Raw genomic sequence first — 13,610 nt, 5'->3', positions numbered from 1 at the left:
ATGACAGATGTATTTCCAAAGCTGTTACTACATCCCTGTAAATAAGATGTAGAAAATGATAACATTAAGCAGCAAAGCTAAAAGTTTGACAAAGTTTTAAAGTGGAACCCAATCCAACCCAAAATCCAGGGTAAAGTGGCTGTGTAAAGGAGGTCAGCTCTCGATGCAGTAATGTCATGGAGTCGTCTTCAAGAGAAACGCTATAGAAAGCCAAAATCCCAGCCGCGTGATCAAGAAACACCCCGACCCTTTCCGGCGCAGGGGTGTGTATTTCTACACTCGACTTGCTGTGCTGAAACAAGCAGAGAGAATCCGTGAACTCCAAACTCCAGGATTTGGAATTACGTCCCAGTTTTCGGTCGGTACTCCCTCCGGTTCTGGGAATCCCCTTGTAGGAAATTCCAATGGAAACGCCTCCATTGCCTCCCCACTCCACCTCCCAGTAAGAGCGCCCGGCAAGACCCTCCACGCATAAGACCTGAGCCCAGCTGCCGAACCGATCGGGGTGATCCGGGTACGACTGAGACTCGTGTTCTGTGGCGACGACTTTGTTTTCTGCAGAAAGTCGGAGGAAGGAGTTTGCAGTGTTTGGGTCAAACGTCAAATCACAGGAATCTGTTGATTTAAAGAGAAGATACTGTAGCTTTTAAGATGAAATAACAAATAATTAAGGATTAGGGATTTACCTGCGTGTCTGTGCTACTACTGATGTGAATGGTGTCCCAAATCATTGTATTGCTTTATAAAGGGTGGTATTAATTTTCCAAACAATTGGGCTGGCATGTCTAGAGACCAGTGGCGGCCCGTGACTGCTCATCCGATGGGCGCTAATTCAAAATATGTGTTCGGGGTGTCGTGTGTTGCTTGTGTTTTCAAAATATGTGTCATGTGCATCATGTGTTTTGTCAAAATAAGTGCCTGCTGCACACACGTCAATCCCGTTTATGATAAAAGAGACGCAAAACACTCCCTTAACATTAAACTCAAACCCTTGAAAAAAAAGAAGTCACCGACCGCCACTGCTAGAGACTATAATTTCAAAGACTTGGGGTGAACTCTTTTGACTTAAAGTAATCGCTCATACCAAAATTAAAACCCATATTTTAGTCATATGGCTTGAAGCCATCCTACTGTAGGTGTATATGACTTTCTTTCAGCCAAACACAATTGGAGTTTTTCCATTTTTTTTAGCCTTATAATGGCATTGGCTAGTGCCCCATTTTTTGTAAAGATCCAAAAGGTGCATCCATCCTTATGGTTATTTTTGAACTGAACATTTATTTTTATACTCTTGACCGTGTCATATATACCTCGGATGTGTCATATACTGGCTTAAGGGTAAGTAAAATATGGGGTAAGCCGTAAGAAACTACATGACAAGCGCTCAAACACCCTGCTAAGCATCACAGCACCCTAAAGTAGTGGAACAGATTAATAGAGTTAACTTAAACTTGCATATGACAACCATTATTATGGTTTGACTGCATCAATAATTACGGGGGAAACACCTTGGTTACCATAAATACCATTGTCTTGATACCGTGTTGGTATGTGAACCACATACACTGTAAAAAATTATATCAAATCAACTAATACTTTGTTACTTTAACTTAAGTTGAAATGATTTAACTTAATGTGTTAACTTATCACATGTCAAAACTAAAAATAGTAGTTGAGCTACCCAGTCTTACAAAATTACCTATAGTCACAATTTTTTTTATTCTTTTTCGTGATGCGATCACAAAAAAAAAACACAGAAATTCGTCACAGTATCACAAATTTCTGTTTATGTGTCATTGTCACGTATTGGTTACTCAACTGCTTTTTCCTATTTTCAAACCATTTTCGCTTTGGTTTAGAGTTAGATTTGGTGTTTGTGTTAGGATGTCACTTTAAGTATTGGTTTATGCAATTTTTTTCTGAACATTTTTTTATATTCTAAATTTTAAAACATTGTCGCCTGACGTTAGGGTTAGAGTTGGGTTTGCGTAAGGATGTCATTTTATGTCAGACATGGGGACTTGTGACTTGGTGACTTGGACTCGAGTCGACTTGAGTCGCTATTTTTGTGACTTGTGACTTGACAAAAAATAAAATACTTGAGACTTGACTCGGACTTGGAAGTTAAAGACTCGGGACTTGACTTGAGACACGATGACTTGAATGACTTGAGTGTTAATCACATCATGTTTTCAGTTTAAATATAAAATATATAAACTATTTAAAAAAATAAAGTCGACCCAGCTGGAGCGCAGGCTGAGAATGGCGTTGTCATGACTGAATCACGACACTATCATTCGTCATGCGCTCTCGTACCTTACGCACACCACGCCCACTTAGATCAGATATCAACATGTCAGCCAGAGGGGTAGCGGGGGTCATCGCTTTCGGCTTCAACAAGATGGCAAAAGACGAACCGTGCTTTGCAAGACATGCAAAATCACGGGCAGCCAGACGACAACCTCAATTTCGTCCGTCATTTGAAGGTTAGTTGGTAGTTAGCTAATGTAATAATAGCTAAAGTAGCCATTAACCCTCATCATACCGTGTTGGAGACAAATGTGGGCAAAATAATTTTGATTTATTTTTTAAAAATACTTCCCTTGATCTGAGCGGTATGAGACTTGGCTACTGTGTCTAAGTTTGCCACCTGAACACACACACAGAAAAAATTACTGGATTCTACAATGTTAGGGCAGGTTCACATATCACATCTTTTGCGCGCTCAAGTTCGTTATTTCAAATTTAGGCGTGCGAACGTAAGAGATTACAATTTTGTTTGATTCCATGATGTATTTTACTGAACATTAGTATTTCTTTATATCTTATTCTATATATCTTTATTAAGATCAGATTCTGCAGGTACAATTACAATAATAAGGTGACTTGACTTGGACTTGACTTGACCTACTACAGGACTTGACTTGATTTGACTTGACATAGCCTGTGACTCGACTTGACTTGCCCAAGAAAAAAAATACTTGGGACTTACTTGAGACTTGAAGGTTCAGACTTGAGACTTACTTGAGACTAGCACATGTGTGACTTGGTCCCATCTCTGTTTTATGTAAATCTAACCCTAAACCAAAGCGACAATGGTAAGAAAGTAGGACAAAACAGTTGAGTAACCAATATGTGACAATGACACATAAACAGAAATTCGTGATACGGTCAAGAAAAAACTCAGAAATTCGTGACAGAATCACAAAAAATTACGTGACTAGGTACGTAATCTCCTGCGACTGGGCTGAGTTGAATTTACTTGCATAACCAAGTTGTTATAACTTCATGCTACATTTTTTACAGCGTAGAGAGTTGCTTACATTGTAAGAAGTCTCTTCTGGTCTTGAGCTCTTCTCTGGTCTGTTGTGAATTTCTATGTGCTGTAAAAGGTCAATGAATTTAAATGAGATCAAATGTGTGTCATATAAACACATGGAAACACGGGTGAGTTGGTTTGTGTACCTGTTTCAGTGTTGACTGATAAACGTTCAGAATTTTCAGATGACTGGCTTTGTTCTTCATCGACTGTAAATATAAGAGTATGAGGTAAGTGTTTCTTCTCAGGTCAGGTTTATTATCACAGCCGTTCGTCTAGCAACACTGCGGATGTTTATCTCATTCAAAGCAGGTGGTTGCCTTTATTTGCATATTTTCTATCTTTATCCTGTTGTCTGTGATTACTTTGATTTTACAGTGCATAAATAGACACAACATGTAACATAAAAATTTGATTTTGTATTTTCAAATTAAAAGCTGAAGTGATTTTATTTTAGAGCTGGGCATAGATTAATCTAGATTAATCTCATACAAAATAAAAGGGTTTTTTTGCATAACATATGAGTTTGTGCTGTGTCTAATTATTATGTATATATATAAATACACACACATTCATGTATGTATTTAAGAAACATTTACATGTGTGTGTATATATATATTTATGTATATTTTTGTATATTCTAAATTATATATAAATAAAAAACGATATTTAAATAAAACATTTCTTAATTGTGTATATATATGTATGTGTGTGTGTGTGTGTTTAAATATACATAATATTTACACACATCACAAACTCATATATTATGCTAAAAAGTACTTATATTTTGTATGAGATTAATCTAGATTAATCTATGCCCAGCCCTATTATACTTACATGTTTTTCATCTTTGGAACTACCTAAAGCAAAACATGTTTAATTTCCTTTGTGTGCTGTCAGTGAAACTACAAATTAATTACATTTTATTTGGGTTTTGCACTGATGCAACGCCGCTTTATAGTAAATACATCAGTACTGACAGTAGAGGCGCATAAGGAAAAACCCAAACTTATGAAATCAATAATGTAAAAAATCTACATATATTCTTGTTTTTTTAAAGTTACCTCAACTTATCACAAGTTAAAGTCAAAATAAAATTTAAAAGGAAAACTGTATTTTGGGGGGGAATATTGTGGTGTGTTTGTCTTTTTTTACAAATGACTTATCTGTGAGCTTCATTATTATTTTTTAATTAATGTGCCCTCATAATCGTTAATCAAAAACACAAATCTCCTCCCCTACTTCCAACGATCTCTGTTTACTTCCGGTCATGGCAGGTGGATGGGGTCCGGGAAAAGATCCCAACAATTAGCAATTACATGAAACAATATGACCCAACTTCAAACAATCCAATCAATTCTTGATGGATGAATTCAATTCCCGCCCTATCTTAAATTTTTTTTAGCTTTTTCATTTCAGAAGCCATTTCACGTCACCACAGGGAAAATACGGCAATCGCTACTTCCGTTTCATGACAACTTTACGTTAACTTAAAAACATAGGTTAAATTGACTTGCATTTGTTAGCGTTAGTAAATGCATTATCTAACATGAACTAACAACGGGCTATATAGTTTATCAGCATCTGTTTATATTTAATGTTAGTTAATGTCAATAAAAATGGTCTACTGTATATTGATTTTATGTTAAACCTAAGCTCTGCAGGACACCGGCCCTTCAGGACTGAGGTTTGGGTACAGATTTTATGGAGGAACAGAAGAACAAACTCACCAACATCTGAGATCCTTGCCATCTCTCTCTCGCACACATCGTTGACTTTTTCTTGTAGTTCGGTGAGAGCTTTTCTCAATATCAGCAATGAAAAGTATGGATGGACATCGATGCTGGGCCGACTTGCGACTTCAGGAGGAGCACAGAGGCTCTTATAGTGCTACACAGGTGAATGGGGTGAGATATTATTAGTGAACAAATCCACACCCTCACTCTTTATATCTCTTGACCTACATTCCCCTATACAGCCTAAACAGAATGAAGGTGACTTATGTTTCTCTTTGTGACTCATAGATGTTTTATCATAGCGTATCGTAGCTTCCAGCACAAACAAACTGACTCATATACCGTCTGTCTGTGAAATCCAGGGCATTTTTTAAGATATCAAGGTTTAATGTTCGTTACGTAATGAAGGATGATTTCTTGTAACAGTAAATCAAAGTTTTCACATGAAGGGTCACTTATCAAAAAACAATGTGAAATCTTCACCTGTAGGAAATGCAGATGATCTTCTGTGTTTGAGAGCATTTCTAGTTCGGCTTCTCCTCTTCTGTGTTCGGTGATCTGTTGATTCAGTCGTTCCAGAAGTTTCTCTGTCTGCCCCAGAGCCGTTCTCTCCTCACCTCGGAGCATCTCTTTCATCTCCGAGTGCTTTCTTTCGATGGAGCGCAGCAGTCGGGCGAAGATCTTCTCGCTGTCGTCTTCAACCGCTTGTGAGGAGCGCTGGGTCCATATAGATAAGTAGAGCAGAAATTTTAGTGACAGTAGACTTGTACTACTTTTATACCTGACATCTCCCTTTGTGTTTTACAGAAGAAAAAAATCACGCAGGTTTGAAGCGACACCCAGGTTTTGGTGAACTGATTCATTTCCTAATCTTTCTGCTGAGCGCTATCAGACAGATATCTTGTTACTGTCACTTTAAGAACTCTCAGATTTGATAAGTAGAGATGCATGAGAACCAATAAGGTTTGATGTTATCGACATGCCGCCATATTTGAATTTAGAGCGCTGTCTCCACGACTTCACCCAAACCCTTTTCTTTTTTCCTTGAATTTTATGTGAAAATCATTCCAAACACTATCATTGAAATTTCTTCCTGCATATCATCCGCCATGCTTATTCTGAAGTCTCGTGAGATTTTGCGAGATTTCAGGGTGGCCATTCGTGCCAGTTCCGCCGGACACGTCCCGAACATGTTTTCGGGTTCGTTCTCCGGAAGTCGCGTTGGTTGACCGCATGCGTCATCAAGGTTTAATATTTCAGGTTTAATTTCAGAAAAGCAACCGTTACATTTCAAGAAAAGAATGAAACTACAATGATTGTATGTCTTAAAAGAAATAAATCTTAATTTTTTAATGTATTTAAACTGAAATGTGAGAACCTCTATGACATATTGGTCGAGCAACACGACTTCCGGAGAACGAACCCGAAAACATGTTCGGGACGTGTCGGGTGGAACTGGCACGAATGGCCACCCTAGTTAACAGTCGATCTGTTTGTGTGTGCTGTCTTTTACACATGATATGATATGATATGATATGGTACTTTATTGTCAGTATTGTCAGGACATCATGGCACACCACACACTATAGGTGCAAAATGGTTAAATCTAGGATTTTTTCATTTTTCAGTTTGTGGTCTATCACATTTTCAAAATCTTATAAGATGTTAAAAAATCTTTTGGTGTGTACCTGGCATAAGAAGATAAGATTTGCTTACCTTGATGTATTTTACAATGTCTCTGAGCTCCTTTTCTCTCTCTTTACACCTCTGCTTGGACTTCTTCCACGCGTCCTCAAGCTGTTTCTGTTTTAAAATCAAGTGACACTTGTTTTGCCATGTTGATCATCATCTGGCTTATGAATGCCAGATTTGTATTAGTTTAAATCAGGGCTTTGAACCAGATTTTTTCCCAATTGATTCGTTTCCGAACAGAAATGGTATTTTAACGTTTTAAATTAATGTTCCTGAACCAGTTAGAACAAAAAATAAAGTTCCCTAACCGGTTAATAACGTTCCATGTCAGCTGTGGGCCATACAAATAAGTAGGCTGATCATTAGGACATTAAACTTAAATTATTAGTCTATAGAATTTTCCTTAAGTCTCTATCTTGTCACCGAACATTATAAAAGGCTACATGATGTAAGCGGCGTAACTGTAATTCTGACATGCCTACATTTGTTTCAGCATTATACATGAATTAAGACAAGGACAATTTCTGCCATGTCGTTTATTGGCAAACAACTTAAATATTATTATTATTATTATAAAAGAATACTGTGGTATTTCAAGATCATTTTGTTTCTATGTGTCAAGAACAGAAAGATTGTTCGCTTGCTTTTTGAAACGCGTCTCTCCGTGTATGCACTTTTAAGTGCACTTAAACACGCGCATACACACAGACGGAGGATGAATTCCAAACTGTGCTTCTGGAAGAAGATGCAGCATAAACAGTCGCTCCACATAAAGTGAAAATTACGTTGTTTTTCAGTGCTTTATTCGCCAAATGTATTTTAATGGACTACAGTATGAGACACAGTAGCGCAACTCTCAAGTCTATACATCAAGAGTTCTGATCTTTGAAGGGTATAGGGATATCACGTTTGATTGGAGTTGGACCGGACACATTCAAGCGCAAGTGCAACTGTGCATACAGAAAATTGCTCACTTTAGCGCCTCTTTGTGGTTAAATTGTTTAAAATCACTTGAGTGTTAACATTTGCAAGCCTTTAAAACACATTCAAATGATCAACCTTAACCCTATTTAAATTTGCATATTAATCCGCGAATCGCACGCGAGCCGAACCGTGGGTCGTGATCTGGATGGATCAACTGCGATCCGTTACACCACTAATTAGTATTAAAAAAACATAATATATATTTTTTTAAGTTTTAGGTTTCGTTTCTGTTCCTTGCAAAACATCTTAAGTTCCGTGAACCGGTTCAAAGCCTTGCTTTTAATTACCTGTTTTTCAGCTCTTTCATCCATCAATGAAACTATGCTGTGCCCCTTATGCCCATCTTTTCCGCACGAACTACAAATGCACTGATGGTCGGTGCGACAGTAAACCTCCTTTAGTTTATTGTGCCGTGAACAAATTCTTTTAAGAAGCGTTTTTGTAACATCAACAAGCTGATGGCTCCTCCCGCGGTTTCTTTCGTTGTGAAGTTTCAGGTGAATTTCGCAGTACGACGTCTGACATTTCACGCAAAACATAACGGCTCTGTGTTTCTTTCCGGTGCAAACGTCGCACTCGACATCGGCTGCCTTCGTGTGACTCTGAGGAACATCCTGAAAATTTGTTGTTCTCAGTTTCTCAACGACATCAGCCAGCATGGTGTTTTTGGACAGCGGAGGTCTGGGACTGAAGGTCCGTCTGCACTGAGGGCAGCTGTACTCTTCTTTCAATTCACATTTCTTCCAGTAACCCTTAATACACTCCATACAATAGCTATGTCCACATGGTATGGTCACCGGGTCCCATAGTACTTCCAGACACACCGAACAACTGAACTGCTCCTTGTCCACAGAGATATTTGTGCCTGCCATTTTCCCCACAACTGTGGTTGGAATGAAATGAAAGTCAGATATGTAGCCACCTGGACTGGACGGGGACAATAGGCTGTTTGTGTATAAACTGGGCGTGGGGATAATGCAGGCAGACACTCATCAGGTTTCAATGCAAAACAGCCCACAGCAGGCAATCACACATGAAAAAATATCAGGTGAGTCACCTTTCCTAATATGCGACGGACAAACAATATACAACCCCAAATCAGAAAAAGTTGGGACACTGTAGAAATTGTGAGTAAAAAAGGAATGGAATAATTTACTAATCTCATAAACTTATATTTTATTTACAATAGAATATAAAAACATAATCAAATGTTGAAAGTGAGACATTTTGAAATGTCATGCCAAATATTGGCTCGTTTTGGATTTCATGAGAGCTACACATTCCAAAAAAAGTTGGGACAGGTAGCAATAAGAGGCCAGAAAATTTTAAATGTACATATAAGGAACAGCTTAAGGACTAATTTTCAACTTATTTGGTCAATTGGCAAAATGATTGGGTATAAAAAAGCCTGTCAGAGTGGCAGTGTCTGCAGAGGTCAAGATGGGCAGAGAATCACCAATTCCCCCAATGCTGAGGCGAAAAATAGTTTTCTGAGTTTCTCAGAGAAAAATTGCAAAGAGATTGAAGTTATCATCATCTACAGTGCAAAATATCATCCAAAGATTCAGAGAATCTGGAACAATCTCTGTGCGTAAAGGTCAAGGCTGGAAAACCATTCTTGATACCCGTGATCTTCGGGCTCTTAGACGGCACTGCATCAAATACAGGAATGCTACTGTAATGGAAATCATAACATGGGCTCAGGAATACTTCCAGAAAACATTGTCGGTGAACACAATCCACCGTGTCATTCGCTGTTGCCAGCTAAAACTCTATAGGTTAAAAAAGAAGCCATATCTAAACATGACCCAGAAGCACAGGCGTTTTCTCTGGGCCAAGGCTCATTTAAAATGGACTTTGGCAAAGTGGAAAACTGTTCTGTGGTCATACAAATCAAAATTTGAAGTTCTTTTTTCAAAACTGGGACGCCATTTCATCTGGACAAAAGAGGACAATGACAACCCAAGTTGTTATTAGCGCTCATTTCAGAAACCTCCATCTCTGATGGTTTGGAGTTGCATGAGTGCGTGTGGCATGGTCAGCTTACACATCTGGAAAGGCACCATCAATGCTGAAAGGTTTATCCAAGTTCTAGATGCATACAATCCCACTCAGACGTCGCATCATAAAGAGGAAGATGCGACAAAGAAGACCTAAGACGGTTGAGCAAATAGAAGCCTGTTTAAGACAAGAATGGGACAACATTCCCATTCCTAAACATTGGTCCTCCTCCAGCTGTTCCTTTATATGTACATTTAAATTTTCTGGCCTCTTATTGCTACCTGTCCCAACTTTTTTTGGAATGTGTAGCTCTCATGAAATCCAAAATGAGCCAATATTTGGCATGACATTTCAAAATGTATCACTTTCAACATTTGATATGTTTTTATATTCTATTGTGAATAAAATATAAGTTAATGAGATTGGTAAATTATTCCATTCCTTTTTTACTCACAATTTCTACAGTGTCCCAACTTTTTCTGATTTGGGGTTGTACATATTATATGGTTTATAATAATGCATAAGCATTTACGGTACTTACCTAAATTTGGAGATGGCTACTTATTCTCCAAATAAATGTAGAAGGTCATCTAGAACTATTATGTAAGGCAGCTGAATTCAAATGAGATATGAACAGCAAGTAGGCTTGCCCCATCTCTTTTATCAACAGCAAGTAGGCTTGCCCCATCTCTTGGTATTTATTGGTCTAAATCCCCTACAGCATAATACAAGAGAATAAAGTTGACATGTTGTTTTTCTCTAAAGGTGTGATGCTCATATTGTTTCCTTAATGTTTTCTTGTGGTCTTGACCACAAATACAATGGTTTAATACACTTGAATCTTCACTGTAAAAAGTGAAAGTTGGATATACTTAAAAAATGATAAAAAGTTTTTTTCAACTTGGATTATACTTTAGATGAAAAAAACTTCTTATAATAATCAAAGCGTTTCCTTTTTTTTTTTTTAAGTGAGAAAATTTACACTGAAACAATATAATTTTTAAGTTAATCCAGTGTAGTTTCAATTTAAAGAAATATTTCAGTTGGTAACACTTTATCTTCAACAATTTTTTTCACTTCAGATAAAAAAAATTTAAGATGAAAAACTTCTTAAAATAATTTAAGCTTTAAGTGAGAAAATTTGTGTTTAATTTTTTTTTACCTTTAGGTGAAAGTTTTAAGATAAAAACTACTTTAAAGGTGCAATGTGTACATTTTAGGAGGATCTATTGACAGAAATGCAATAAAATATGCATAACTATATTTTCAGTGACGTATAAAGGCCATACATAATGAACTATGTTTTTATTACTGTAGAATGAGCCGTTTCTATCTACACACACCGCGGGTCCCCTTACATGGAAGTCGCCATTTTGCACCACCATGTTACTACAGCAGATTGCTCTACAGAGTGTGTTTCATTACTGTTGTCTCAGACGATGACATGTTTGTCCTATAGTGGCTATCGTCAGTGGCGTGTTTACCCACCACGCAAACCACGCAATTGCGTAGGGCCTCGCGGGCTTGGGGGGCCCCTACTGGCCACAAGGTGTGCGAAAGTATGTTACGTTTATTCAGACCCAAATAGGCACGGATAAAGGACGTGCGAGCGAGAGATGTGCAAGTATGCACGCAGAATAATATATGCGCGCATCCTCGCGAGGGCACATATAGTATGGGAAGCCGAACTCATCAAAAGAAGGACAAAACTGCTCCACTCGAGTGATCTGCGCTGCGCGAACCAATTAATCAGACCCAAAAGTGGCGCGCACAAAAACCACGCGCGAGCGAGAGATACGATGAGCGAACTCTACGGGACAGCGCACCTCTGCACAGCGCGCACAAAAAGCAGCCACACAAGTGCTGGAATGAGCGCTCGCTCGACTCTCTCTGTGCTCTCGTAACTGCACAACATTCACTCGATGATCAAGTTTACTTTAAAGACTTTGGGCTTCACACTTGTGATTGGTGGTTTGGTTTGATCTGTGACACGCATCTTTTGTTCCACACTCAAACAGGTATAAACATGATAAAGACACCACGCAGGGGTTTAAATAATGTCTAAAATACATAAATCATATTCTGTATCTCATTATTGTCATTAAAATCACATCTTTAGTGTATGTCTAGTCTATATGCTTGTTGTATTTCACAGTAAGTTTGTTTTTACAATATGAACATGAGAGTTATGTGATTCCCATCCATAAATTCATGCAATAACCAACTTACAATATTGTTTGCTGGTGTTTGTTAGTTCAGTTTGTCAGATCAGTCTGAATCATAATCTAATGCTTCCTCTTTTTCCTCATTAAGTTTTTTTAGTAAGATGTCAGACACTGAAGTTGCAGTATTAATTACATTGTTTTAAATACATGTTTTAAATACGCTGGGGCATGGGGGGCTTTGGTTCTTGGACTTTGCATAGGGCCCCCAAAATGGTAAACACGCCACTGGCTATCATAGCTTCTCTATGCGCTTCGAAAGGGAGGTGTGAGCTGTGGACTGAGCCGTTGATTGCAATTCTCAGTCTCACCACTAGATGCCGCTAAGATCTACACACTGCACCTTTAAAAACCTAAGCTTTTTTACAAATAATTTAAAGTGAGAAATTTTAAGTTCATAAAATATGTTTAGGTGTCATCAAATACATTTCAAATATTTCAGTTGGTAACACTAAGAAAATTCAAGTTGAATTTGAAAATGTAAAGATAAAAAAATTATTTAAAAAAATTAAGCTTTTCAATTATTATTATTTTTTTAAATTTAAAGTTTGAACATTTATGTTTAAAGTTATGTTTACTTTTTAAACTTTTTTATTTTAGGATAAAAACTTCTTAAACTCTTTCACCGCCAGCGTTTTAAAAAAAGTTGCAGCCAGCTCAGCGTTTTTCATGATTTTCACCAAAGTTTAATGCCTTCCAGAAAATGTTCTTCTTTAAATATATAAACATACAATATACCAAATGAAAGAACAGACCCTCTGCTTTCAAACCAAAAAAAAACGTTTCATCCTACCTTTAGTGGTTCTTTTGTAATCAGCTTTTGAATATGGGTAGGTTTCTGCAAAAACACCATATTTTGAGTAAAAAGCAGAAATAATTCCATTTTTGTGACAGACTTTTCATAGAGATCCCTTTCAGAGCGATCTTTAAAACAGACACGGACATGCAGCCGCTTGCCATAGGGCAATACTTCCGGGTTTAAAAAGTTGCGGAAGGGATAATAGCGGTATTGCGGAAAGACGGAAAAACTCGTCATTGGCGGGGAAGCGTTTTCTCTTGATTGACGAGATATCTCGTCAATGGCGGGGAAAGAGTAAAAAAGATTTTAAAGTGAGGAAATTTCGAGTGTCACGAGTTAAAGTAATTTTTTTAATTAATCCAACTTTCACTTTTTACAGTGTAGTTTAATAAAAAAAAAAAATTTCAGTTAGTAACACTAAGAAAATTCATGTTCATTTTTTTAACTTTAGGTGAAAATGTAAAGAGAAAAAAATCTTTATTTAAAATGAGAAAATTAAAAAAAGTATTTTTTCTATTTCTATATCCATCTCTCACTTCTTACAGTGTAGTTTCAATTTAAAAAAAAAAATTTCAGTTGGTAAAACTTAGTTATTTTTCAACTTTAATTTTCTCACTTATTTAGTGAGAGTCTTTATAAAGTCTTCAAAAAAGCTTTTTTTTAAATAATTCAAAGTGAGAAAATTTGAGTTGAAAACATTCAATTTCTTAGTTGTTACCAGTTAATCCAACTTGTACTTTTTAAAGTGTACATGGCACCAGAAATAAAAAGTGAATCAGAATGAGTATGATTAGTATGTTCTTAGTTGAATTGTATAATAAGGTTGTTATTTAGTTACAGTAGTAAAATTTTAAGAA

The 13,610-nt window shown here is 37.1% G+C and overlaps 1 protein-coding gene across 1 annotated transcript; it reads right to left on the bottom strand.

The window, feature by feature from the left end:
• Positions 1-12: 12 nt before the first annotated feature.
• Positions 13-8,780, bottom strand: ftr87 (finTRIM family, member 87). The gene is made up of 7 exons (XM_065276710.2): positions 8,019-8,780; positions 6,772-6,858; positions 5,539-5,772; positions 5,050-5,209; positions 3,466-3,528; positions 3,324-3,383; positions 13-615 (listed from the first exon to the last, which is right to left on the bottom strand). The coding sequence occupies exons 1-7, from the start codon at positions 8,601-8,603 to the stop codon at positions 65-67; spliced, it is 1,740 nt and encodes a 579-aa protein (XP_065132782.1). The 5' UTR covers positions 8,604-8,780; the 3' UTR covers positions 13-64.
• Positions 8,781-13,610: the final 4,830 nt, after the last annotated feature.

Source organism: Paramisgurnus dabryanus, chromosome 6 (genome assembly GCF_030506205.2).
Source record: "Paramisgurnus dabryanus chromosome 6, PD_genome_1.1, whole genome shotgun sequence".
NCBI classification, from domain to species: Eukaryota; Metazoa; Chordata; class Actinopteri; order Cypriniformes; family Cobitidae; genus Paramisgurnus; species Paramisgurnus dabryanus.
This window is presented reverse-complemented; position numbering and strand designations above follow the sequence as displayed.